General features: G+C 38.3%; 1 protein-coding gene across 2 annotated transcripts in view; it reads left to right on the top strand.

The window, feature by feature from the left end:
- The first annotated feature begins 707 nt into the window (after positions 1-707).
- Positions 708-24,306, top strand: part of LOC130930495 (integrin alpha-6-like) — a 47,805-nt gene continuing 24,206 nt past the window's right edge. For both annotated transcript variants that reach the window (XM_057858476.1, XM_057858477.1), the window contains exons 1-10: positions 708-944; positions 14,851-14,978; positions 15,056-15,135; positions 17,141-17,402; positions 17,474-17,605; positions 20,673-20,886; positions 20,966-21,159; positions 23,011-23,108; positions 23,196-23,323; positions 23,400-23,489. In XM_057858476.1, the coding sequence (XP_057714459.1) occupies positions 775-944; positions 14,851-14,978; positions 15,056-15,135; positions 17,141-17,402; positions 17,474-17,605; positions 20,673-20,886; positions 20,966-21,159; positions 23,011-23,108; positions 23,196-23,323; positions 23,400-23,489 (1,496 nt within the window). In that variant the 5' untranslated portion in view covers positions 708-774. The remainder of the gene's footprint in view (positions 945-14,850; positions 14,979-15,055; positions 15,136-17,140; positions 17,403-17,473; positions 17,606-20,672; positions 20,887-20,965; positions 21,160-23,010; positions 23,109-23,195; positions 23,324-23,399; positions 23,490-24,306) is intronic.

The following is a 24,306-nucleotide window of genomic DNA, read 5'->3' as shown; positions in this document are numbered from 1 at the left end:
TGGGATAAATCTGTTGCTGGTGAGGTGCAATAAATATTACAAGGTTCTATAACACAACTACCTGTCTGTTCTTCTCTATTCAACTGACTCGAATACTGCTCAGAAAATTTCAAATTCTTTGACATACAACAACTTCTTTTTAGAGTAACGGAAATAATTACTTTCCCTGGTAACTAGTTACTTTTACTATACAGTAATTCAGTTACTAACTTTTTGGAAGAAGTAGTGAGTAACTATAACTAATTACTTTTTTAAAGTCACGTGCCCAACACTGATTAGCATATATGTATATTTTAATAAATGGTTCTTAAGCACTGCAAATATAATAATTATGATTTAAATGAAATCTGTTTGGTGTTATATGTAACATTTAAGGTTATCTGAGCAAAAATGGTGGCGCAACAAATGTAGAGAAACAATATTAGTTCTCACACTTGCATATGTTGAATTGCATCAGCTTGTAGCGAAAGGCACTACTTTAGCTCTTTTGTACTCCCGTAAATTTCTAAGGCGATACTTGAACTTTTACAGGTTTTCAACAAACTAATGATATTATCGCAACCATTCAAGTTTATTTGAAAGGCACTCCAGATTCCAAGCTGCGTGGGATCATAGCGGGTTACTGTGCGTGTGTGCGTGTGTCAGTCTCGCTGAGGGAGGGGCAGCCCCTGAGTGAAAAGTGGACAACCCTCCTTACATTCTCTTAGTGTCACTGCGTTCCTCCAGCAGCGAGGACTTATTCTTTTCCCCCTAACTTTTTCATAAGAGCAGAAAATGTCAAGCGGAGTACGGCTGCTACTCGCCTTCCTGCTGGGATGCTGCCGACTGTCGTCTGCCTTCAACCTGGACACCGAGGACGTCCTGCGCAAGAACGGAGAGCCGAACAGTCTCTTTGGCTTTTCCATGGCCATGCATCGGCAGCTCCAACCTGTGGATAAGAGAATGTGAGAGCAAATTTTTCTTCTCCTTATATTTATAACTTTCCTGGACAGTACTTTTGCTCAAGTTTCCTTTTCCACAACATGTCTGCTCTGCTCCCTTGACTTTTCACTCTTTGTTAATGTTTAAGAAGTCCAGACCTATCGGTTAAAGTTTAATTATTAGTGACCCTTTAGGCTCACGTGCCTCCACAGGTGAGCGAGCATAGCAAAACATCTGAAGAGGTTTCGTCGTCCATGGCAATGAAATATATTTTTTGCTTTCAGACCTGAGTTCAAATGGATTACATGTGTATTGCAGCCAATGAGTTAAGTCATCATTATCGTGTTTTTCGGACTATAAGTCGCACCTGAGTATAAGTCGCGCCAGCCCGAAAAATGCGCAATGATGAGGAAAAAAAGACATATAAGTCACGCTGGAGTTTAAGTCACGTTTTGGGAGGAAATTTACTTGATAAAATCCAACACATTAAAGAGATATGACATCTTGAAGGGCAATTTAAAATAAAAATACAATAGAGAAAAACATGCTGAATAATTGACCAGTATGATAATGTTACATGATGCATGAACAACGAAATGTGAACGTGCCCGGTATGCTAACTTAACATAGCTATTAAGAGTTATTCAGATAACTATAGCATAAAGAACATACTAACAAGTTTACTAAAACCATCAGTGTCACTCCAAGACACCAAAATAACATGTAAAATAATATGAAAATGTGTTAATAATTACACACATAAGTCGCTCGAGAGTATAAGTCGCACCCCCAGCCAAACTTAAAAAAAAAAACCTGTGACTTATAGTCCGAAAAATACATTTTTCCAAAATAAAGTTAATCGCAAGTAAATTTTTTACATTTTACATTTTTACAGTTTATTGTCATTATTATTATTATTTGTCAGATTTTTAATAGTTAACTAGCAATTAATTGCAAATTGTACTCTTTGTTTTATCGGGAACTTGTGACTAATGCCAAAATAGTCACATTGTGTCATTGGTAACCTGCGATTAATCTCAAATTGGTTATACTTTTAAATAGTTAACTCACAATTATTCGAAATTACACCCACATTTTTGGTTAACATATGATTAATCTCAAATTTGTCATATTTTAAATAGTTAACATGCATTTTGTAACATTCATGTAACATTTTTTCGTACAAATAACTTGTGATTCATTGCAAAATAGTCACATTTTGTCTTTGCTAACCTGCGATTAATCTCAAATTGATTGAATTTTGAATCGTGAACTGACAATTAATCGCAAATCTTTAAAGTTAAATGTACGATTAATCACATGTTTAATTAGTTAACTAGCAGTTAATTGCAAATTACTCTCAATTGTAATAGTCATCTTGTGATTGATGGCAAAATGGTCACATTTTGTCAATGTTACCCTGCGATTAATCTCAAACTGATTGCATTTTAAATTATGAACTTACAATCGCAAATTTTTTAAGTTAACATGTGATTGATCTCACATTTATCACATTTTAAATAGTTAACTAGCAGTTCATTGCAAATGACTCTAAATTTTAATAGTCATTTTGTGATTAATTGAAAAATAGTCACATTTTGTCACTGTTAACCCGCAATTAATCTCACATTTATCACATTTTAAAGAGTTAACTAGCAGTTAATTGCAAATTGCTCTCAATATTAATAGCCATGTTGTGGTTAATGGCAAAATAGTCCTATATTGTCAATGCTAACCTGTGATTAATCTCAAAATGATCGCATTTTAAATAGTGAACTCACAATGAATCGCAAATATTTTAAACTAACATGCGATTAATCTCACATTTATCATATTTTAAATAGTTAAGTTTAGTTAACTTTAATATTCGTCTTGTGATTAATAGCAAAATAGTCATGTTTTATTATCACCAACATGTAATTAATCTCAACTGGTGACGTTAAATAGTTAACTCTAAATCACAAATTTGTTAAGTTTTATGTCATTTTTCCCCACATTTTACATTACATTATAATGGTCATACTTGTGATTAATCGCAAAATAGGCTCATTTTGTAATGGTTAACGTGTTGTTAATCACAGATTGGTCGCATTTTAAAAAGTTAACTCACAAATTTTTGCAAATTTGTGGCATTTTTCTCTTCTAAAGTTTGGAATAATATCCTACTCTTCAATGATAACATGAGCCCTGACTGGCCACATAATTTCCAATAAGCTCACTTGTTTGGAATCACACCAATCTCTCTGTCAATGGTGGCTTTTGCACACTATGCTCATGTTAAACAGTATCTTGGTTCCCTCTAATCTCACGGATTTTAAATGCAGTTGTCTGGTTGAGTAACTGCTGACACACATGTAGGTGAAGCATCAGATTCCAAACTTGGATATGCGTGTGCATGCTGGAGCAAGCTGCCTTTGTGTTGCAAGATATGCACATAACACTCACAGACCTGGAATGAGCGCCACTGAATCATAAATATATGACTTATTTTACAATCACATGTGGTAAAATCTTTGTTAGCGGGCATCCATTTATGCCCACCACTCCCATAGCTTCAGTGACAAAAAGCCACGTGTGTGACGTGTATTCAGTCATATCGTTTTGGAGTTTTTCACGCCCTTTAGCGGTCCGTTGTGCATGTTGCTGCAGGTGAAAGCAGGAGGAGCTGGCTTTGTACCATGCGTGTGTTTGCACATGTAGGTGTGTGTCATCGTTGACAGACGGTGCCTTGGAAATGAAAGTGAGGGTTTCAAGTTGAGGAGTGTACCAATTATTGGCATCAAGTTGATTCAAACAATTTTATTGTTGTGGAGCGTTTGCAGAACCATCAAGATCAGCCATCTTTATTGGCCAATGACATCAGGAACACACACGGAATATGCCTCTGGTTCTTGTTCTTGGAACACATAGCAAACCCTTTCCAGATAAGAGGTCTAGATGGTTCTTCGTAAGGGTCTTGCAAAACAAGCATGTATTTTGCCCCAAGGCCATTAAGTGTTTTGTAGACCAGCAGTAACATTTTATAGTATATGTACAATGATCCCTTGCTAAACAGTCAATCGCAGATTTTTCTCAATTAAAAATTACAGTATTTTATTTAAAAATGTTAAAATATATGCATGTATACCCGTACAAATCATTTTTTTCTTTTGTATACTGTATATCTCATTTATATCATAAATATTACATTTGCAGTGCTTAAAACTATTAAAATATACATATACTAGTACATGTATAAAATTTTTTTAAAGCAACACTTGGTAACTCTTCAGTTTTGGGCAATTTTAGCGACGCCGGTGGACGAAAGCGGTAGTGTTTTGCCTTAAGGAAGACTGCGTTTCACATGAGGGCTAGCGCAACCCGCACAGTGTTGTAAAATCATCAGTCAATCAAAAATCAATCTCCCAGTCGCCTGCAGATTGATTAAACAACATTTCTGTTTCCAGCGGCTGTGTGAAGGATGGATAGTAATAAGGTAATGAACCCAGTAGTCGCTAGACCAGTACTTCTCAAATAATGGGGTGCAGGGGAGCGCAGAGCGACGCCAGGCAGTGGCGCGCTCTCTTTTCAGAGATGGAGCAGTAGTTTTGAACCAAGCAAGAGCACACAGCGAAGCCATATGGAGAGCTGTGCGCCGTTTTCCGGTCGGGCTCAAGCAGCGACCCACTGTCTTTTCTGGTTCTCATGTGTCCACCCGAGTTTTCGGCTTAGGATCGTCACGGCGACCGCCCTCAACTCCGGTTCTTCTCCGGCCGCCGAGAATGCGCTGTTTTCGGGCCGTTTGGCTTTTGGCTTCGACTTTTAATACAGTGGGAGACAAGGAAATACCCCTTTGTTTATTGCGTCTAAAAATGGTTGTAGCGGACAGTGGTAAGCCGAATCAATGAAGACCTCACTTAAAGACATTAGACCCCAATCTCATTGATAAGACGCGTGTTTATCAGCAAAAAAACGTGCCGAATATTGCCAACAATCGTCCCGCTATGTCAGTGTTACATCAGAAAAACAGTGAGCACTGTTAGCATGCTCAGTGCAATATAACCCCACACCATTGCAAGCATTGCAAAGGAGGTGCTACTGCGAGCAGCAAAAATAAAAACTGTCCCTCTATCCAATGGCACTGTCGTTTTTCTTCAATTCAGTTGTTTTTTTGGTCAGATTTTTTGACATATTGTTCTCATGAGTTAATGTTGCTAATCAATTTGAATTTATTATTACGTATTGATTTTATTACATCTTGTTTTTCCAATATGAAATGGTCAAAAATGTACCTTGAGTATTTTTACAGTTTGGATGTGACTTTTTTTTTTTTTTTTTTTTTTTAAATTCAGGCAAATTGATGTGCTTTATGTCTTTTCTGTTACAAACAAAACAATGTTAATGAAGTTATACTTTATTATAAGTTGATGTATGTTACTTTTTTTCTTTAATAGAAAAAAAGGATAGGGTTGGCTCCCGCTCGTCTGCGTGGCTGTCGCGTGCTTGGTGGAGCTCTCGTGCAGCTAGATGTGATGGGGCGCGCTCGGGTGGGGGGTCCCGGTGCCGGGATTGGCAGGGGGGCGGCGTAGGGTCGGTCACCAACGGGCTTACACTCACGAGGGATTCAAACGATTACTGGGTTCTAGATAACAGCTGATTTGTGTACACTTTTCCCTTTCAATCACTTAGCTTCTTTCCCTGGTCAACAGGCCCTCCACATGGTATCAACCGGAAATACATCTAGCTGACGATGCCAAATAGGGTGACAATTAAAGTAATTAAACATTGTCCAACAAATAAAGCATGAAAAAATAGTTTATATGTTGTAAATTTGATAAAATAATCGCGTTTCCGAAGTTCGAGCCTGAAAGGGAACGAACCCGGAAGTGATACGTCACACCGAGAACAGCGATGGCAGCGCTCCATACGGCCGCCATTCAAAGCCCTTCAAACAATGATTCAAACAGCGATATAAGCAATAGATCAAGCGCAAGGGAGGAGATCCAATTTTTTGAAGAGTTTGAGGAAGAAGAGGAGGTTGGAATTTTATGTTGGACCTAACATGTATTAGCCAGACGCTAATAAGGATGCAAACAATGTGCCTGGACTACCTCACATGGAATGGAGACAAGACCCATCGAGATTACAAGATTGGTAAGATTATAGGCTTTTGCACATAATTTTATGTTTTTGTCTATCTGATGACAATGTTTAAAAAAAAAAAAAATCATACTTCATGTTCATTTTGGCAGATCCGGCAGCTCTCGTGCATATAAAATAATAATATAAAAACGTTGGGGGGAAAGAAGGAGATGAGCCGTTGATGGCTTTCTCCACTTTATTGTGGCAACAATAAGAAAACAAAATAATAGCGGACTGCCGCCACATTCGACCGCAAAGTTTTGCTTCTCGCTCATCTCGCCCTCGCCTCTTACTACTCACAGCTCTCCAGTCCCAGCGTCTCTTAAACGGATCGTGCATAGTGTCTTGTTATGAGCTTTTTGGTGACAAAGGTTTTGAACACACGACGTGCTGACAACTTTGTTTCTTTATCAACACATGGAGCTAACAGTACAAACACAGCTTGGGGTTCTCGGCAGGCTGTACGGAGCGATAGATAGCGCCTGTGCCTCTCTATCACACTCCTGCGTCACGTGACCAAAACAAGAGTAACTTTGCGTGCACTTCAGGGTACCTCGAAAAACATTATATCAGAATATTACACGCAGTTACGACATTACAGTATAAAATAAAATGATAATGGTGCACTGAGAAGCTGGACCAACAAATCACACTCCTGACATTTAAAAAAAAAACTTGAAATTTGCGGCATCTTGGGAGCAAGCAGCCTGGATCAAACGGTATTTCAACATGCCAAAAAGACTGTTGCATTTACTGTCTTTTCAAAAAGAAGGAAGATGGTTCAAAATGAGTCAGAAAAGCACATAGAAAAGAAAGAAAAAAAGGAAAGTCCCACAGCATGGCAAGTGGGCATTTGCGTTTTGTGTTCAGCACCATTTTCTGCATAATGTAATGTCCGTAATTGTGTGCGGGCCCGTGAAGGGGCCATCAACCAGCACAGTGGTGACGCAGCGGGAAGTGAGGAGAAGAGTGCGGCGTGAGAGCGAAGTTGGCGGTCGCATGTTGCAGCAGTTCGCTTGCCTGGCACACCAGACTCACCGCTGTTCCAGCTATTGAGTCTGGCCACCATTCAGCGGATACAATTTCCAGGGCGGAGCAAGCCACAGCAAACAGACAGCGGAGTGGACCAATCAGCGACAGGCAGACGTGACGTTAGTAAAACGACGAGGGCAGGACGAGGGACTTGCGCGCGAAAGGAAACATACGAGGAGAGCGGAGTTTATTCAACATGGCTAGCGCGAGACAGACTGTTGTCAATGACTCGTGTCGATGTGTTTTTGGTCATTTAAAACTGATTTTACCGTGGATTGGAACATATTCTCGGTTCTCCTTTTCACCATCTGTGTTGTTGTGGTGACGACTTCCGACGCGCAAGAGTGACGTTGCTCGTTAAGAACACGTCACGCAAATAAACAAATCTGATTTGTCGATTGATTTTGTACCTGCTCGAGAGGCAGTTAATGGGCTGGGTCCCAGACTTTTCTCTCAGTGTTTGAAAAATACAGGGATAACAGTCTGGCCGTGCCAGGCAAGCAGTCCGCTGTTATTTTTGTTATTTGTTATTTAACTGTTGCCACAATAAAGTGAAGGAAGCCATCATTCACTCGTCTCCTTTCTATTTCCCTATTCGGGATATTACAATATGTTCTGGGACCTGTCCACATGCCGTCATCCCTGCGCTGTCATATGTACTTTGCGTTCCGGCACCTTATGATTTACAAATTAAGCACTGTTCCACAACAGTTGGCAGCTCTGCTTTGACAAAGTCATCAGTCATCTATCCAAAAACCACACTTACTATTTTGCAAATCCTTGATCATATGCAGACCGGTTGAGGAAGCAGGCACCTTCGAAGTCCTTGTAGCAGAGAACACGACTCGATGATAGCGTGAAATTCATGTCCATTTACGTGCCTTGCTATCCTCCAGCCACTCATACAACAATTCTTTAGATTGAGAACAATACATCGCCACACACCGCCGTGGCATCTTACCGAGAAGCAATGCAACAATACTGTGTGTATGGCGGACTTCCCTCGCAGTTCTCGGTGTGACGTCAATTCCGAAGATTTCCGAAGATTGTCGAAGAAAAGCATTTTCGTTGTCAAGGGCGTTGCTATGGGTTAAACAAAGAATCTGGAAGGGTTGAGTTAAAAACAATAACGAAAATATGCTTATAATTGTTTAGCCATTGATATTATTCAAAAACATGGTTGGCCAACCTTACTTCACATTTGGCCTTTAACAAGAGGCAATATTTTCTCGTTGTGGCATGTCTTAACATGAGCAACTACAGCTGAGTAGAATTCGACATAAATCAAAGCAGAAGCCACTATTCTGAACATTTTGAGCAACCTTGGGATGGGCTCCTGGTGGACATTTTGAAGAAAAAAGGAGAAGTTTCACTGGTCGTGATAAGGCGCTGCCAGATGTTGCTAAGCAAAAGGCTGCGCTCCATGAAGCACTGCCATGTAAAAAGAAAAAAAACAAAAAGAAGAAAATAAATTCCACCTTTCAGTGGGATGCCACTGTTGCTCTGGCCTTGGTGTCCCAGTAATTCTGCACCATGGTATGTGTATAAATTGCTACATTCACACACCACACTGTGTCTGTTTGTCTTTGTTCTTCCTGTGGTCTCGTCCAACGTAGCAGGGCTTCCCCCTCTGCTGCTCAATGATAAGAGTCATCCGTGAATATATCAAGTCAACACTGGACTCCATCCGTTCATTTTGCAAACAGATCAATGTCACTAGGGTCGCAGTATTGAGACTACCATTCATGCTTTGGAATTTGGCAGGACATGCAGCACAATGTCCATTGAATCGATGCACAAAACGTGACAAAAAGCTGTTTAATTATTTACGTTTGATTCAATTGTGTGTACAGTATTTTAGCTGAGCATTTGTTTAATTGGAAAACACAATTTTTGGTTAGGCTTTATTGGTTTGATACCAATCATTTTAATTGGGACAAAATTGTCGGATTATCCTGGTTGTTCAAGCAAGATTGTATGTAAAAATGTAGTTCTTTAGTTCCATTTAAATACTTTTTTTGATTCGATGCATTAAACGTCGTGGTATTTGAGGTTAATACCATGTTAACTCCTGGTTAAAAAGTGCCCATTTTTCAATGAATCACATTTTGACATGGGACAATTTGCGATTAATCGCAAGTTAACAAAAATGTGATTCATTTGCTATTAAGAAACTGACATATTAACGATAAAGTATACTAATATGTGAAGAATTTGAGATTAATTTCATGTTAACTCTGGTTAAAAAGTTTACAATTAAAAAAAGGGTACAGATTTGTGATTAATCACAGGTTAAGTGATTAATTCGCGATTTAAAAGTGACAAATTTGCAATAATTGCGAGTTAATATGTGAATCTGAGATTAATTGCAAGTTTACTATAAATTCAAATTACAAAAGTGACAAATTTGTGACAAAAATTGCAAGTTAACTAATATGTGAAGAATTTGAGATTAATTTAATGCTAACTTTGTATATAAAGTGCCTGTTTTTCAATTACTATTAAAAAAAAAGGGAAATATTTGTGATTAATCTCAAGTTAACTATGAAAAACGTGATTGTTTCGCAGTTAAAAATCTCACAAATTTGCAAAAAAACTGTGAGTTGACCAATATGTGAAGAATTTAAAATTAATCCCATGTTAACAACGTATACACTGGTATAAAAAAGTATCCGAACCTTTAGGAATTTCTCACATTTCTGCCTAAAATCACCTTAAAATGTGATTTGATCTTTGTCAAAATCTCACAGATGTAAAAACCATGTCTGCTTTAACTAAAACCACCCAAACATTTATAGGTTTTCATATTTTAATTGTATAGAATGCAAACAATGACAGAAGGGGGATAAATACTGTAAGTGAACCCTTGCTTAAGGAGACTTAAAGAGCAATTGAAACCAATTTTTACCAAGCAATTTAAGTCAGGTTTGTGCCCAATCACTGATAAGTGGTTTAAAGCTGCCCTGCCCACTATAAAACCCACACCTGGTAAGAACTGTCTTGATGAGAAGCATTGTGCACCATGGCTCGGTCAAAAGAGCTGTCTGAAGACCTGCGATCAAGGATTGTTGATTTGTATAAAGCTGGGAAAGGATACAAAACCATCTCTAAAAGTCTGGATGTTCGTCACTTGACAGTCGGAGAAGTTGTATTCAAATGGAGCTTGGCACTGTTGCTTCTCTCCCAAGGAGTGGCCGTCCACCAAAGATGACGCCAATAGTTCAGCGCAGAATACTCAGAGAGGTAAAAAAAAGAACCCTAGAATGTCTGCTAAAGACTTACAGAAATCACTGGCGCAGTCCAATATCTCTGTGCGCACATCAACTATATGTAAAACTATGGCAAAGAATGGTGTTCATTGGAGGACTCCACAGAGGAAGCTACTGCTGTCTAAAAAAAGATTGTTGCACGTTTAATGTTCGCAAAAAGGCACTTGGACACTCAGCAGAAGTTTTGGCAAAATATTTTGTGGACTGATGAAACCAAACTTGAATTGTTTGGGAGTAACACACAACGTCATGTGTGGAGGAAAAATGGAACAGCTCACCAACATCAACTTCTCATCCCCACCGTGAAGCATGGTGGAGGGAGTATCATGATTTGGTCCTGTTTTGCCGCCTCAGGGCCCGGACAACTTGCAATCATTAATGGAAGAATGAATTCAGGAGTTTATCAGACAGTTGAAGCTAAAAAGAGGATGGATGCTACAAGAAGACAATGATCCAAAACACAGGTAAATCAACCTCAGAATGGTTTCAGAAGAACAAAATACATGTTCTGGAGTGGCCAAGTCAAAGTCCAGACTTGAACCCCTTTGAGATGATGTGGCATGATCCTAAAGACAGCGATTCATGTCAGACATGCCGGGAATATGACTGAACTACAGCAGTTTTGTAGAGAAGAATGGGCGAAGATTAGTCCTGATCGATGTGCCAGACTGATCTGCAGGTACAGGAAGCGTCTGCTTGAAGTTATTGCTGCCGGAGGGGGAGGGGGGGATGTACAAAATATAAAATGTGATGTTTCACTTACTTATTTTTCCCCACTTCTGTTATTGTTTGCATACTACCCTCATTACCTCTTTAAAATATGAAAACCTATAAATGTTTGGGTGGATTTAGTTAAAGCAGACACTTTTTTTTTCATCTGTGTGATTTTAACAAAGATCAGTTCACATTTGATGGAGATTTTATGCAGAAATATGAGAAATTCCAAAAGGTTCAGATACTTTTTCATACCACTCTAAAACGTGACTATATTTTGATTCATTGCAAATTGACTTATAAAATGTGATTTGCCATGAATCGGAATTTAACTATTAAAAAAATATGGAACAGTCTGATTAATTCATTGAAATTGACAGCATTAGACTTCCAACTAAGAACTAAGATAGCTGACAGTGAATGATTATATTCCAGTGCCATTGATGGCAGCCAACGCATGACTTGGGAAGATGACATTCTTGTTTTTCACAACTCTGCTTGCTCATAGTTCAAAACTATTGTGACGTTTGCCTCCATACTAGACCCACAAAGACATCCTGTGTGTGTGGAGGGCATATTTGAATCGAAGTACGGTTGCTATGCTAAACACTGGAATGAAGAGGAGCTGAAAATGACAGATTAAGTTTCTGAAAGTGAACAGTATATACGAGGGGGTGGGAACCGCTGTGTCCCTCACGATACAATACGTTTTGCGATATAAGGCACTTGATATGTGTCAGGATATCACTCTAGGATATTAAAAAAAACAACAACTAATAAACAGAAAAACAAGTTCTTGTCATCCTTCTGCTGTGAATTAGAATGAGTTTATCATTAGTACACGTCCAGTCTGTTTGAACTGGGATGGTGGCAGCGAATGAACATTATAGGTAGTCCCACGGTTACAACGAACTCGACTTACGCGATTTCGACTTTACGACGCTGGAGTCTTGTCCGCGATTTTGTCTCAAGTCATTAAAAAAAAAAAAAACGCAGAAACAGTACTTTATTGTACCTCACGGTATTTTTTACTTTATTAATACTGTATGACATCTTCTGTCCTCACGAAACGTGAAGTTGTTCATCTTTACAGACAACAAACAAGGCAATTGTGAAGCTTTTTCCTTCACTTTTGACAATTTGTAAAGCTGTAACACACATACTGTATGTACACTTATGTTCAAACCAACACTCATTTTTGCAATAAAACACTTTACACAAAACAATTGGTGTGCAAACGTCTATCTCGTCCAGACATGTCCAAAGTCCGGCCCGGGGGCCAAATGCGGCCCGTGGTCAAATTTCATCCGGCCCCCAGCCTCTGTCATAAAATCAATAACGTCTGGCCTGCACACAGACTTAATAAATTGGTCAGCAGTACTGCTACCAGCATATGAAATAGCTTACACACTAAATGCTGCTCCTCATTTACCCACTGAAAGGCAGCAGCACTCTAAGCAACATTACCCCGTGTGACTCTTTACTTCCAATTTTCTAAAATGGCGACAATCAACAAAAAAAAAAGAAAGTTGACTGCGACGGCAGACGTTTCAAGAATAGGTGGGAATTGGACTATTTCTTCACTAAAATACGCAACAACTGTGTCTGCCTCATTTGCAAAGAGACAGTCGCTGTTTTTGAATAGCTCAATGTGAGGTGATATTACCAAACAAGAAACGCTGACATGTACGACAAGATTAGAGGGAAGATAGGGAGCGAGAAATTGAAGCAACTTGAAGCGAGTTAATTTCTCAGCAGCAGTATTTCGCAAGAGCCAGAGAATCGAAAGAGAACGTCACAAAGGCTAGTTGCGAGATTGTTGAAATTATTAATTAAAAAAAAAATGATAAAGCAAATGTGACACACAGAATGGCTTGCTAAAATTTGCTTAAATATATTGTTCTACGTAAAGGACGTCAGCCAAGGTCGGCCCCCCACATTTTTACCACACCAAATCTGGCCCCCTTTGCAAAAAGTTTGGACACCCCTGATCTAGTCTGATTAACGGATAATAAATGCAGATTTAGTAGATTAAATTATCCTTATTTGCCTAACAAACATTCGCTAGTTTAAAAACTATGAATGCTAACGTACTCACAATTCTCATAGCAAAACGCTCACACGTAACTCCACTCATTGTAGCTCTAAACTTAACTACAAATGAATACACAAACATAGAGTATATTAGCTGAAACAACTTACAGCATTGTCTGGGCCGAACCAGAGCAAAGCTATCCTTTATCCATGTCAGACGTCTGAGTCTGGTAAGTCATACAAGGTAGACCCGGTCCAGCCAGACCCAACGCTGCCACCAGAGGGGAGTGTAAACAAAATACAATACTTTGGACTTTCTGGATAGTTATTTTGGTGTACTTAGAGGGTTAAATACGACTTACTTACTTAACCTTTTGAGCTAAAAACTATTGCGATATATCACCTTTTCTATGTATAGTCACTAGAGGTGTGCGAAATTTCTGATTCTTAGATTATTCGCTATCCGGCCACGGAAGATTCGAGAACGATTCAATCAATAATCAATAATGGATTTGTAATCGAATCGTAGTCTCTGAATCGTAATCGTAATTGAATCGTTAGGTGCCCCAAGATTCCCACCTCACAACCCTAATCATAGACTTCATAATGATAATGACGGGACACATTCCCCAGACACTGCTCCACGCCTTAGAGTAGGGGGCCGTCCCACACTACGCTTCAGTCACAGTTATTCTCACACATGCAGCGATCCAACACCGGATTTAGGTTGAAAAAGTACGAAAGCTGTCCTAACATAACATACATAAACATACAAACAGGAAGGATTGTCTCAGGAGTGATTTTTTTCGAGGATTCAAGGTAATGATTATATTTTCTGTACCATGCATACATTTTGAAATGTTTTGAAAAAAATCAATTGGAGAAATTAACCGCTACAACATTGGCGTCATAATTTGCAATATTTACGTAAAATAAATGCAAACTGCCTGCTTTTTTTTTGTTTTAACCAATAATCAAGACTGTTTTACGTCCATATATATATATAAAGAATTCAGGGATTTAAGCATTTATTCAAAAGAATTTTCAACGTAAAAAGCTCTTTGTGGTGATATGGCGGCGCCAAAGTGGCTTAAAGAGAAGCAGCACATTCGAAATATTTACGTAAAATAAATGCTAACTGCCAGGTTTTTTTGCTTTTAACCAAGAATTGAGACTGTTTTACGTCCATATCTATAAAGAATTCAGGGATTTAAGCAATTATTCACAAGAATTTTCAATGTGAAAGGCTCTTTGTGGTGATAAGGCGGTGCCACAGTGGCTTAAAGACTAGCAGCACGTTCGAAATATTTACGTAAAATAAATGCTAACTGCCAGGTTTTTTTGCTTTTAACCAAGAATTGAGACTGCTTTACGTCCATATCTATAAATAATTCAGGGATTTAAGCATTTATTCACATAATTTTCAACGTAAAAGGCTCGTTGTGGTGATAAGGCGGAGCAACAGTGGCTTAAAGATTAGCAGCACATTCAAAATATTTATGTAAAATAAATGCTAGCTGCCAGGTTTTTTTGCTTGTAACCAAGAATCGAGACTGTTTTACGTCCATATCTATAAAGAATTCAGGGATTTAAGCATTTATTCACAAGAATTTTAAACATAAAAAGCTCTTTGTCTGTGTTTCCACTCTGTCAGCTTTGACGGAGATTGGCCTCCTATTAATCGGCCCCGCGCCACGTGTCCAGTCAATATATTATGAAGTCCATGCCCTAGTATAATCAGTCATGTGTTGTGTTTCAGGCTATTGGTGGGGGCCCCGAGAGCCAAAGGCTACAGCAGTCAAACGGCCAAAGTGACGGGCGGTCTATACAGCTGTGACATGAGCTCACCCGCCGCAGGCTGTGTGCGAGTCAACTTTGATGAAGATGGTGAGCTATTTGCCAACCAGTGCCAGGGCAACTTTCACTTTTGGGGTTTTTCTCACTAACTGCTTTGAAAAATGCAGAGGACACCAACAGCGAAAGCAAAGAGAACCAGTGGATGGGAGTGACTGTCAACAGTCAGGGGCCAGGAGGCAAGATTTTGGTAAGGAAAATAAACTAGTCTTCTACTCCAGACCAAGACCAAGACCAAAACGAGACTACGACCAGAAAAATCTATTTTAAAAATAATAATACTTTTTAAAACATTAAGGTTGTAGTCAATTTCAGGGCTGAGTAAATGTTAGTACAACAAATGTTTAAAAAAAAAAAGTTACCTATTAAAAACTTAATACAATGATTAATATGGAATTGATTGCATGTTAACTGTTAAAAAAATGTAATAATTTGCAATTAATTGCAAGCTGACTACGAAAACGTGATTAATTTGTGACCAATTGAAAGTCCACTATTAAAATATGTGATAATACAAATAATGGTAAAATAATAAAAATATTATATTCTGTGACAAATCGAAAGCATTTTTGAAAACCACATTAATAAAGTTGAATACATTAAAAAAAAAAAAAAAAAATTTTTAATATTATAATTTTAATCAGTGAAAACCACAAAAAAACAAACAAAAAAAACCAAATCTTATCATTTTTCAAAATGTTCTTTAAAAAAACCATTTTTTTTTTTTTTACATTTTTTAAATTAAAAGTAAATATAATCATTTGTAACTTACTTTTTAGAATTTAATTTTAAAAATGAATTCATAAAACAGTACAGTATATAGTACCATCATGACACATTGTTCGATCATTTCCATAAATGTCAGTGGTTGAATGATGTGTTTTGTCTATGCAGATTGTTCAGGTTTACTCAATAATTAAGGAGTTTAAGGCAAAGGAATTTGAAGCATTTTACTCATTGGCTGCCCTTGATGGCGATAGACGTCCAATCCATTTGAACTGAGAGGTGTCAAATGGATTGGACGTCTATTGTCATCATTGACAAACAATGAATGGCATACCACGAGCAACACGTCACTTTTGCTCAATAACATTTATGACTTTAGCAATTGTTGCTAGGTGGGTCAAGCTCATGTTTGTCCCTAATGCTAAATGCATGGAAATAGTGTACGAACGAGATGTTTACTGAGCTAAACCTACCAATTCTGTCCAAAAATGATGTCCCTAGTGCCAAATTCACTAGTAAAGATGTGGAAGAACATTCAAATGTTCAGTTATCGAGATGGCTTCAGTGTCGAGGGCTGAAAAAGACGGGAAAAAGAGCCGACCTGATCCAGAAGTAGCTTTTTTTATCGACACCTTTTTCTTGTGTGCATTGCCGTGAGCCACTGACAATGACATTCTCCTGTTTCAACAATCTATCCTTTACCACCATATGCCCTGTCTTTCTTATATATTATATCCTCTGGTTGTCTTACATCTCTGACCGTTCAGTGGGGTAATTTACATTGCTATTTTTGTGTAGCGATCGCAAATGCTACTCAGTGACTGCCAACGAACACTTTTAATTTTTACAATAATAACAAATCTTCATTCTATTATTTATTTACACTTCCCCCTACTAAAGTTTTTTTTTTTTACAACAGAAAGGTAACAACAGTGGCAGTAAGGTACCATTTTAATTTTTTTCAGGTCGTTCATTGTCAGACAGAAGCAGCACAGCAAAACGCTCCGCTAAAAAATAAGTAAAAATATAAAAATGGCTTACCTCTTTGTCCTATGTAGGACCATGGCCCCCAGCAAAATGTTTACTGCATATGAAATGTGAATGGCTTTACCTTGCTGGCATTAATCTGGTCTTTTGGACGTCCGCGCAAGTTGATCCATTCTTTTTTTCATTCCATTAATTTTTTCCTGTGAGTTTTTGGCTTCAGGAAACGTATGAAAAAAACATCCTTCATATGTCGTAATGTCTAGAGTCGTTTCTACAAGTTCCATAGCAGCAGTGTTTACTCGGCATGTTTTTTTTTTTAAGATTATCGGCAGAAAACAAGCAGTAATAACATGGATTGTTTGGGCGTGTCCATGTTGACCCACGGTCTAAAAATAGCATTTGTGCGGTGCACTCTTAAAAGTCAATACAAGCAAAATTTGTCTTTTCCCTACAATAAATGGTAATCGTATTACCCTATACAGACGTGCGCTCACCGATACCAACGCAGGACCAACGTGAGGACCCCCATCGAATCCCGCGACATCATCGGCCGCTGCTATGTGCTGAGCCAGGATTTGCAAATCGACCCTTCATCCGAGGAGGATGGCGGAAGCTGGCATTTCTGCAACAACAGGCCGCGAGGTCACGAGCTGTTCGGCTCCTGCCAGCAGGGCCTCTCGGCCACATTTGACAAGGACTACCATTACCTCATCTTTGGAGCTCCTGGAGCATACAACTGGAAAGGTATACTTTTTTTGATCTCTTCCCACAATTTGGGATTCGGTGTACAACTTTCTCCTGATTTTCTTCTTTAGGTGTTGTACGTCTGGAACAAAAGAACTTCACACTTATAGAGTTGGGCATTTACGATGACGGCCCTTTCGAGGCAGGGGATGACAAGGAAATGAACCCCGAACTCGTCCCCGCTCCTGCCAGCAGCTACCTCGGTGAAGCACAAACACGTCATTCCGTACAACACATACTTGATCTAAATACTAGTATAATAGTGCAGAAACAGACTATGAAAGGTCTTTAACGGATATTTTTCTTATACTGAAAATACATGACAAAAACCAGAACTGAAAAAAAAATTTCATCAACTAAAAAGTCATCATGAAAATACATAATCATCTGAAGTATAGCTAGCTGCAAATTCTAATAAAGTACCATATTTTCTGTACTATAAGGTGTAAAAAGTGTTACATTTTCCCAAAAGCTGATAGTGCACCTTATATTCTGATGCGCCTTATATTTGGATCAATATTGGTTTATCATGGCATAAAATTCCCTTTATAGTACTACTATGACTACTGCTACTGTGCCTTATAATGCGGTGTGCCCTCTACTGTATATGAGAATAGTTTTAAAATGGGTCATTCATGTAGGGTGTTCCTTATACTCCGATGCACCTTATAGTGTGGAAAATACAGCACTTTAACCCTCTGATGTATGAATTATGGAATCCCTGTTCAAGGTTTTTATCTGAAGTGTTTTTATTATTTTTAGGACACGTAAAAAAGGTTCAAATTTTTAAAAAATATAGTTATCTGATGAAGTTACAGACATGTCCAATTCAGTGGACTCCATGCGCCAAATTGCAACAATTTTTGGGGATTGTTTCAACACTTTCAACACAATAGGCACAATGTATAGACCTGAATAAGAAAACCAATGAAACTTGCAGTTGTCACTCCTACACCTAAACACCAATGTCTCAGTTGTTGTCTGGCAACCACTCATCATCACTGTCGTCACTACAGTCATCATCACTGGAGCTGGATGGAATTTCCTGTAAACTGCCTTATTCTTTGCTGCTTTTGAAGTCTGCAAAAAAAGATAAACTACATATAACAATGCAAACTACAGCTAATCTGCACAAAAATGTATATTTTAAATTGATAGCTTATAGATATAACAATTACATACTAATTTATGACCAAATCAGTGACGCAGTTATGTGACTTGTGTTACAAATATACCAGGGGAGGCATGATGTTCACTTCAAATTTCTATATAGTGAATACAAATACAAATATTTCATATTTCTGTACACAATGAAACAAGGACTTGTCATTCTGACAGCACTGACATGTTCATTGACACAAAACTATACTTTCAGCGATTGACTGAGAATCTTGCACAAAAAATTGGCTTTCGCAGGCAATCCATGTGGTTTTGCTACTTATGCGAAGTGTTTAGAGAAAGGCACAAACTGTTTTGAGATTTTCAATTCTGATCTGGGAAACGTACTAAAGCAATTGAGAAAAGCTGTAAGTGATTTAAGAGTAAAAACATTGTATACAGTATTTTAGTATATTTGGAATTTATTTGGATAAAAAGGATAGTCTGTTAAGAAAACACAAATGTAAACTGACTGTTAAACAGTGCAAATCTCAAACTGTATGTTAGGCTTTCCGCACAATAAGCGGAATACTATCCTGAGACATTCCGTAAAGTAACAATATTCAATATTGAAAATAATTCAAGTCCGAAAACCAATTCCCAAAAACGTTAACTTGGGTAAAAAAGACTCGTTGTTGCTTTTAATTTCAATGAGCAAGAAGTAGTATGGCAACCCCCCCCCCCAGTGGTTATCACAGGTCAAATGTTCGTCAAGTTGTTCTACCATTTTGACTACGACGTTGTTGCTGCGACTAATATTTTTAAAGCATATTCATTTTATAGTGTCTCTTGACCAATAAGCCTATCAAAACTTGTAATCATAATAGAATATTATTTAAAGTAATTTATAAGCCTGCAGAAATGTACTACTTCTAGTAACAGTTTTATATAAACAACGTTATAAGTCTGTTGAAATACACTATACCTATGCTACTGGAATATTATTTACAAGACGTTATATGCCTGACAAACTGTCCCACTGCTACCCATAATCTTATTAGTGTTTTGACAGTGGAAGTATCTAATATAAATGTGTCAGAAAGTAAGGTAGATTAGTTTGATGGGACAGCTTGCATCGATAGTCCCCGCCGTTGAATTAAGCGGCGGTCAACATCAGAGAGTTTACTTCGCCCGTACTAAGCAGGGCATGATCCGCCCAACTAGCTAATCATCATCGCGTTTGCAACGTCGTCACCACCACCACCACACACTCTGCTCTATCTAGGCAGAATGCAGCTAATGTGTGACAAAATCAACTGTCACTTCATTCAACCAAATTGTAGTAACGTGCCCCTTCACATCCTCAGTAACGGCAAGGGCGTTGCAAAGGCAGGAAAAGTAATTAAATAGATCACTCACGACTGAAAAACATAACGCCGTTAGAAACGCTGTTATAAACCAACGCCGTATAACTATATACTAGTATAAGGCACATCGGATTAAAAAGTGCACTGCTAGCTTTTGATTAAATTGATGACTTTTACTTTAAAATAAAAGGTCTCGCGTAAAGTGCAAAAAACAAAAAAATTTGACTCAAGTACCATATTTTTCGGACTATAAGTCGCACCTGAGTGTAAGTCGCAACAGCCATAAAATGCCCAAAGAAGAGGAAAAAAACATATATAAGTCGCACCGGAGTATAAGTCGCATTTCTGGGGGAAATTTACTTGATAAAATCCAACACATAGAACATATATGTCATCTTGAAAGGCAATTTAAAATAATTTAAAATAAAAATACAATAGAGAACAACGTGCTGAATAAGTGGACAGTATGATAGTGTTACATGGTGCACGAACAACCAAATGCAAACGTGGCCGGTATGTTAACGTAACATCGCTATTAAGAGTTATTCAGATAACTATAGCATAAAGGACATGCTAACAAGTATACCAAACCATCAGTGCCACTCCAAAACACCAAAATAACATGTGAAATGATATAATAATGTGTTAATAGTTTCACACATAAGTCGCTCCTGAGTACAAGTCACACCCCCAGCCAAACTATGAAAAAAACTGCGACTTATAGTCCGAAAAATACGGTATATTAACAAAGTAACTGTATGTATTGTATCTATTTGGCTGTTTGTTGAGTTGGGTTTTTTTGCAGGTTTTTCTCTGGATTCCAGCAAAAGTCTGACCAAGAAAGGCCAGCTGACAGTAGTGGCAGGAGCGCCCAGGGCCAACCACAGCGGCGCCGTGGTGCTGCTCAAGAAAGGTCCCGAGGACACCAACATCTTGCTGCAAGAGTACACGCTGGAAGGGGAGGGGCTGGCCTCGTCTTTCGGCTACGACTTGGCCGTGCTGGACCTCAACGGGGATGGGTGAGCCAACGTGATGCTTGGGAATCTCGATCTCGATGCTGATGCCCTTTTTTTTTTTTTTTTTTTTTTTAAATAATAGCTGGGATGACATAGTAGTGGGAGCGCCTCAGTACTTTGAGAAGGACGGCGAAATCGGAGGAGCCACATACGTCTTTGTAAACAAAGGCGGCAAATGGGATAAGGTCACCCCCACAAGAATAGATGGAGCTCAGGACTCCATGTTTGGCCTGGCTGTGGAGAATCTGGGAGACATCAACCAGGATGGTTACCAAGGTGAGGAGCATCGACAGCCATAAATGTTTTGAAAATCAGTACATTATAGATTATGATCCAAAAACAGTAAACGTGAACGATTTTTGGTTCAATGCGCCTGAACTCGACATATTAGGGCTGCTACAAATAATTCTTACAATTAACAAAAAATGAATTATTTTAAAAGAAGTAAAAAAAAACCTTTACTGATGAATCTATGTTTTTACTAAAATATATTTTATGAAAAATATAGTTTAAAAAATCTTTGAAATCAAGCTATAGCTGCCAGTCAGAATGGACTGGACGTCTGTTGTTGTCAATAGCACTGAAACACCATCACTCACTTTCAGACCTTTTTGTTCAAACGGATTAGACGTCTATTCCTGTCAATTGCAGCCAAGGGTTAATCATGATTAATTACACTTTTCCGGAGGTAAATCAAGATTAATGAAAAATTAGTCACTTTTAGTAAGTCAACTTGCGATTAAATAATCACAATTTAATTCAGTGCTTTGACTTGAGTGATTTGTCTATACAACTATTATTATTACACATTTGCATAACATTGCATAGTATTAAAGAAAAATAGTAATATGGATCAACTTACAATAAAGTATAACTTTATTAACATTGTTTTGTTTGTTATAGAAAATACTTAAAGCGCATCAAACTTGCCTGAATTGGGGGAAAAAAAAAAAAAAATCACATCCAAACTGTAAAAATACACTCAAGGTAGTTTTTGACCATTTGAGACTGAAAAATAAAATTTTACTAAATAAATAAAGAATAAAATATTCAAATTGATTAGCAAAATTAAATCATCAACAATATGTAGAACAAATTGACCAAAAAACAAAAATTAACAGAACAAAAACGACAGTGTCATTGGACAGAGGGATAGTTTTTATTTTTGCTGCAGGCAGTATCAGCTCCTTTGCTAAGGGGTTATTTTGCACTGAGCAACTTGGTATGCCACCTTATATGGTGTTAACAGTGCTTGCTGGTTTACTGATGTAACACTGACAAAGCGGGACGTTTGTTGGCAATATTTGGCACGTTTTCGCTGAAAAAAAATTTAAGCGGCTTATCAATGTGATTGGGGTTTCATGTCTTTAAGTGACGTCTTAATTGTCTTCCACTGTATTAAAAGTCAAAGCCAAAAGCCAAACGCTACATACGCTTCGTCATACTTCCTCGGTTTAGCACTTCATATCTCCAATGCTCTTTGCTGTGTGTTCGTCTAGTTAAAAAAATACTGGGCACACTCTGAAAATGAGAGCGCCACTGCCACCTACAGAGTGGATTTGCAATTACCCTTTATTCTAGTACGGCAAAAAAGGTATGTTCCAAGAGGTCAACATGCGTCACCCCCGGCAACGGGCCCCACTATTTGAGAAGTACTGTTTCAATAAATTAACTTGCGATTAACTGCAAATTTTCCACCTTTTTCTTAAGTTAAATTATAATTAATTACTTTTTCTTATGGTCAACTTGCAATTAACCACCAAATAATCATTTTTATACATAATTAACATGGGATTAAAATATGAAAGATTTGTCACATAATTAACTCCCAATTAATCGCAAATTTGTCAGTTTTATTATATATGGTATGAATGTTGTTGACCTGTTTCCTTCGTTGGATTGGTATAAGTGATAATATGCCAAAGCGACATTATGCTCAATGTAAAAACAGCACATTTGAGAGCAACTCTATCACTGTCAATGGCAGCCAATGTGTTAAAAGCCTTAATAAAGGGGATTTGAACAACATATGAACAAGTCAACAATGTCTCCTAACGATTATTTGACGATGAAAATAGTTCTGTCTCAATAAAACTCAAAGAACATTTTCTCCATTGGCTATATTAGATTTTGCAGTAGGAGCCCCTTATGATGATGACAAATCAGGAAATGTCTACATCTATCATGGATCAGACAAAGGACTTGAATCCACCAAAGCTGCACAGGTACACACCAAAGCCCTTGTCGAACATGAAGTTGAGAAACACTCATCAAACACTATCGAACGATAATCCACGACTTTATGCCTGTAGATTTTGTCCGGCAAGCCTTCAGGAGTAACTTTGTTCGGATACTCTTTGGCGGGCAACATGGATCTGGACAAGAACTCCTACCCTGACCTGGCTGTTGGTTCTCTCTCCGATGCCGTCTTTGTCTACAGGTGAGTGCTCTGCTCAACCAGGTTTTCTCAAACAACTTTTGTTAGTAGAGCTTGCTCATGCTGTCTGCATTTCCAGAGCCAGTCCAGTCATTGCCATCAAAAAGGAAGTAAGCTTCACGCCAAAGGAAATTGACCTGACAAAGAAGAACTGCGGGAATAACTTCTGGTATGTGTATTTGTACGCATTGGGGCCATCTTAAAGTTCACGACCAGTTTGAACACCTATAGAGATGACCCAAAATGTAGTCATTTATAAAATACAAGACAAGACAAAATGCGTAAATGGGTTCATGCTAGGGATGTCCCGATCCAAACATGTGATCAGAAATCTGGCTGATTGCGCCATTTTCAGAGGATCGGAATCAGTGGAAAAGGATCAGTTTTTTAAATTGAAAAAATATACCGGTATTTATGTATTTCTGCATCATGCTCGTAAAACCTCTCACCCTCCCTCTTGCTGCTTTTTTTTGTCACCAGTGCAGCTGTCGTTTGATAAAGTTAATAATGACGGACAGGTTTGTTGCTTTGATCTAGCAAGAGAAGGTTCGGAAGCTTGACGATCGAAGGCACAAATGTGTTAATTATTGTTTAGTAATTTTCGTTGTCCAGAGGCGATTCTCGGCAGCGTGACTGGATTTGCATGGACTCACTCAACGAAGCATTTAAAAAAGACAAGCATTTTTCTATGTTAATCTTGTATAAAAATAATTCACCTCATGAAGGCGGAACGGTCAGACAGTGGTTAGCACGTCCACCTCACAGTTCTGGGATCATAGGTTCAATCCCCGACTTTGGCATTCCTGTGTGGAGTTTGCATGTTCTTCCTGTGCCTGCGTGGGTTTTCTCCGGTTTCCTGCCACATCCCCCTGCATGCTATGCTGACTGAACACTCCAAAGTGAGTGTGTGCGTGAATGGTACTGGATCAGGATTCTTAAAATCGGATGACTCGGACTCGGGTGCAAAAATATGCGATCGGCACATC

This window comes from Corythoichthys intestinalis, chromosome 14 (genome assembly GCF_030265065.1).
Source record: "Corythoichthys intestinalis isolate RoL2023-P3 chromosome 14, ASM3026506v1, whole genome shotgun sequence".
Taxonomy (NCBI): domain Eukaryota; kingdom Metazoa; phylum Chordata; class Actinopteri; order Syngnathiformes; family Syngnathidae; genus Corythoichthys; species Corythoichthys intestinalis.
The sequence above is the reverse complement of the archived record's forward strand: the minus strand, read 5'-3'. Positions and strand labels throughout refer to the sequence as shown.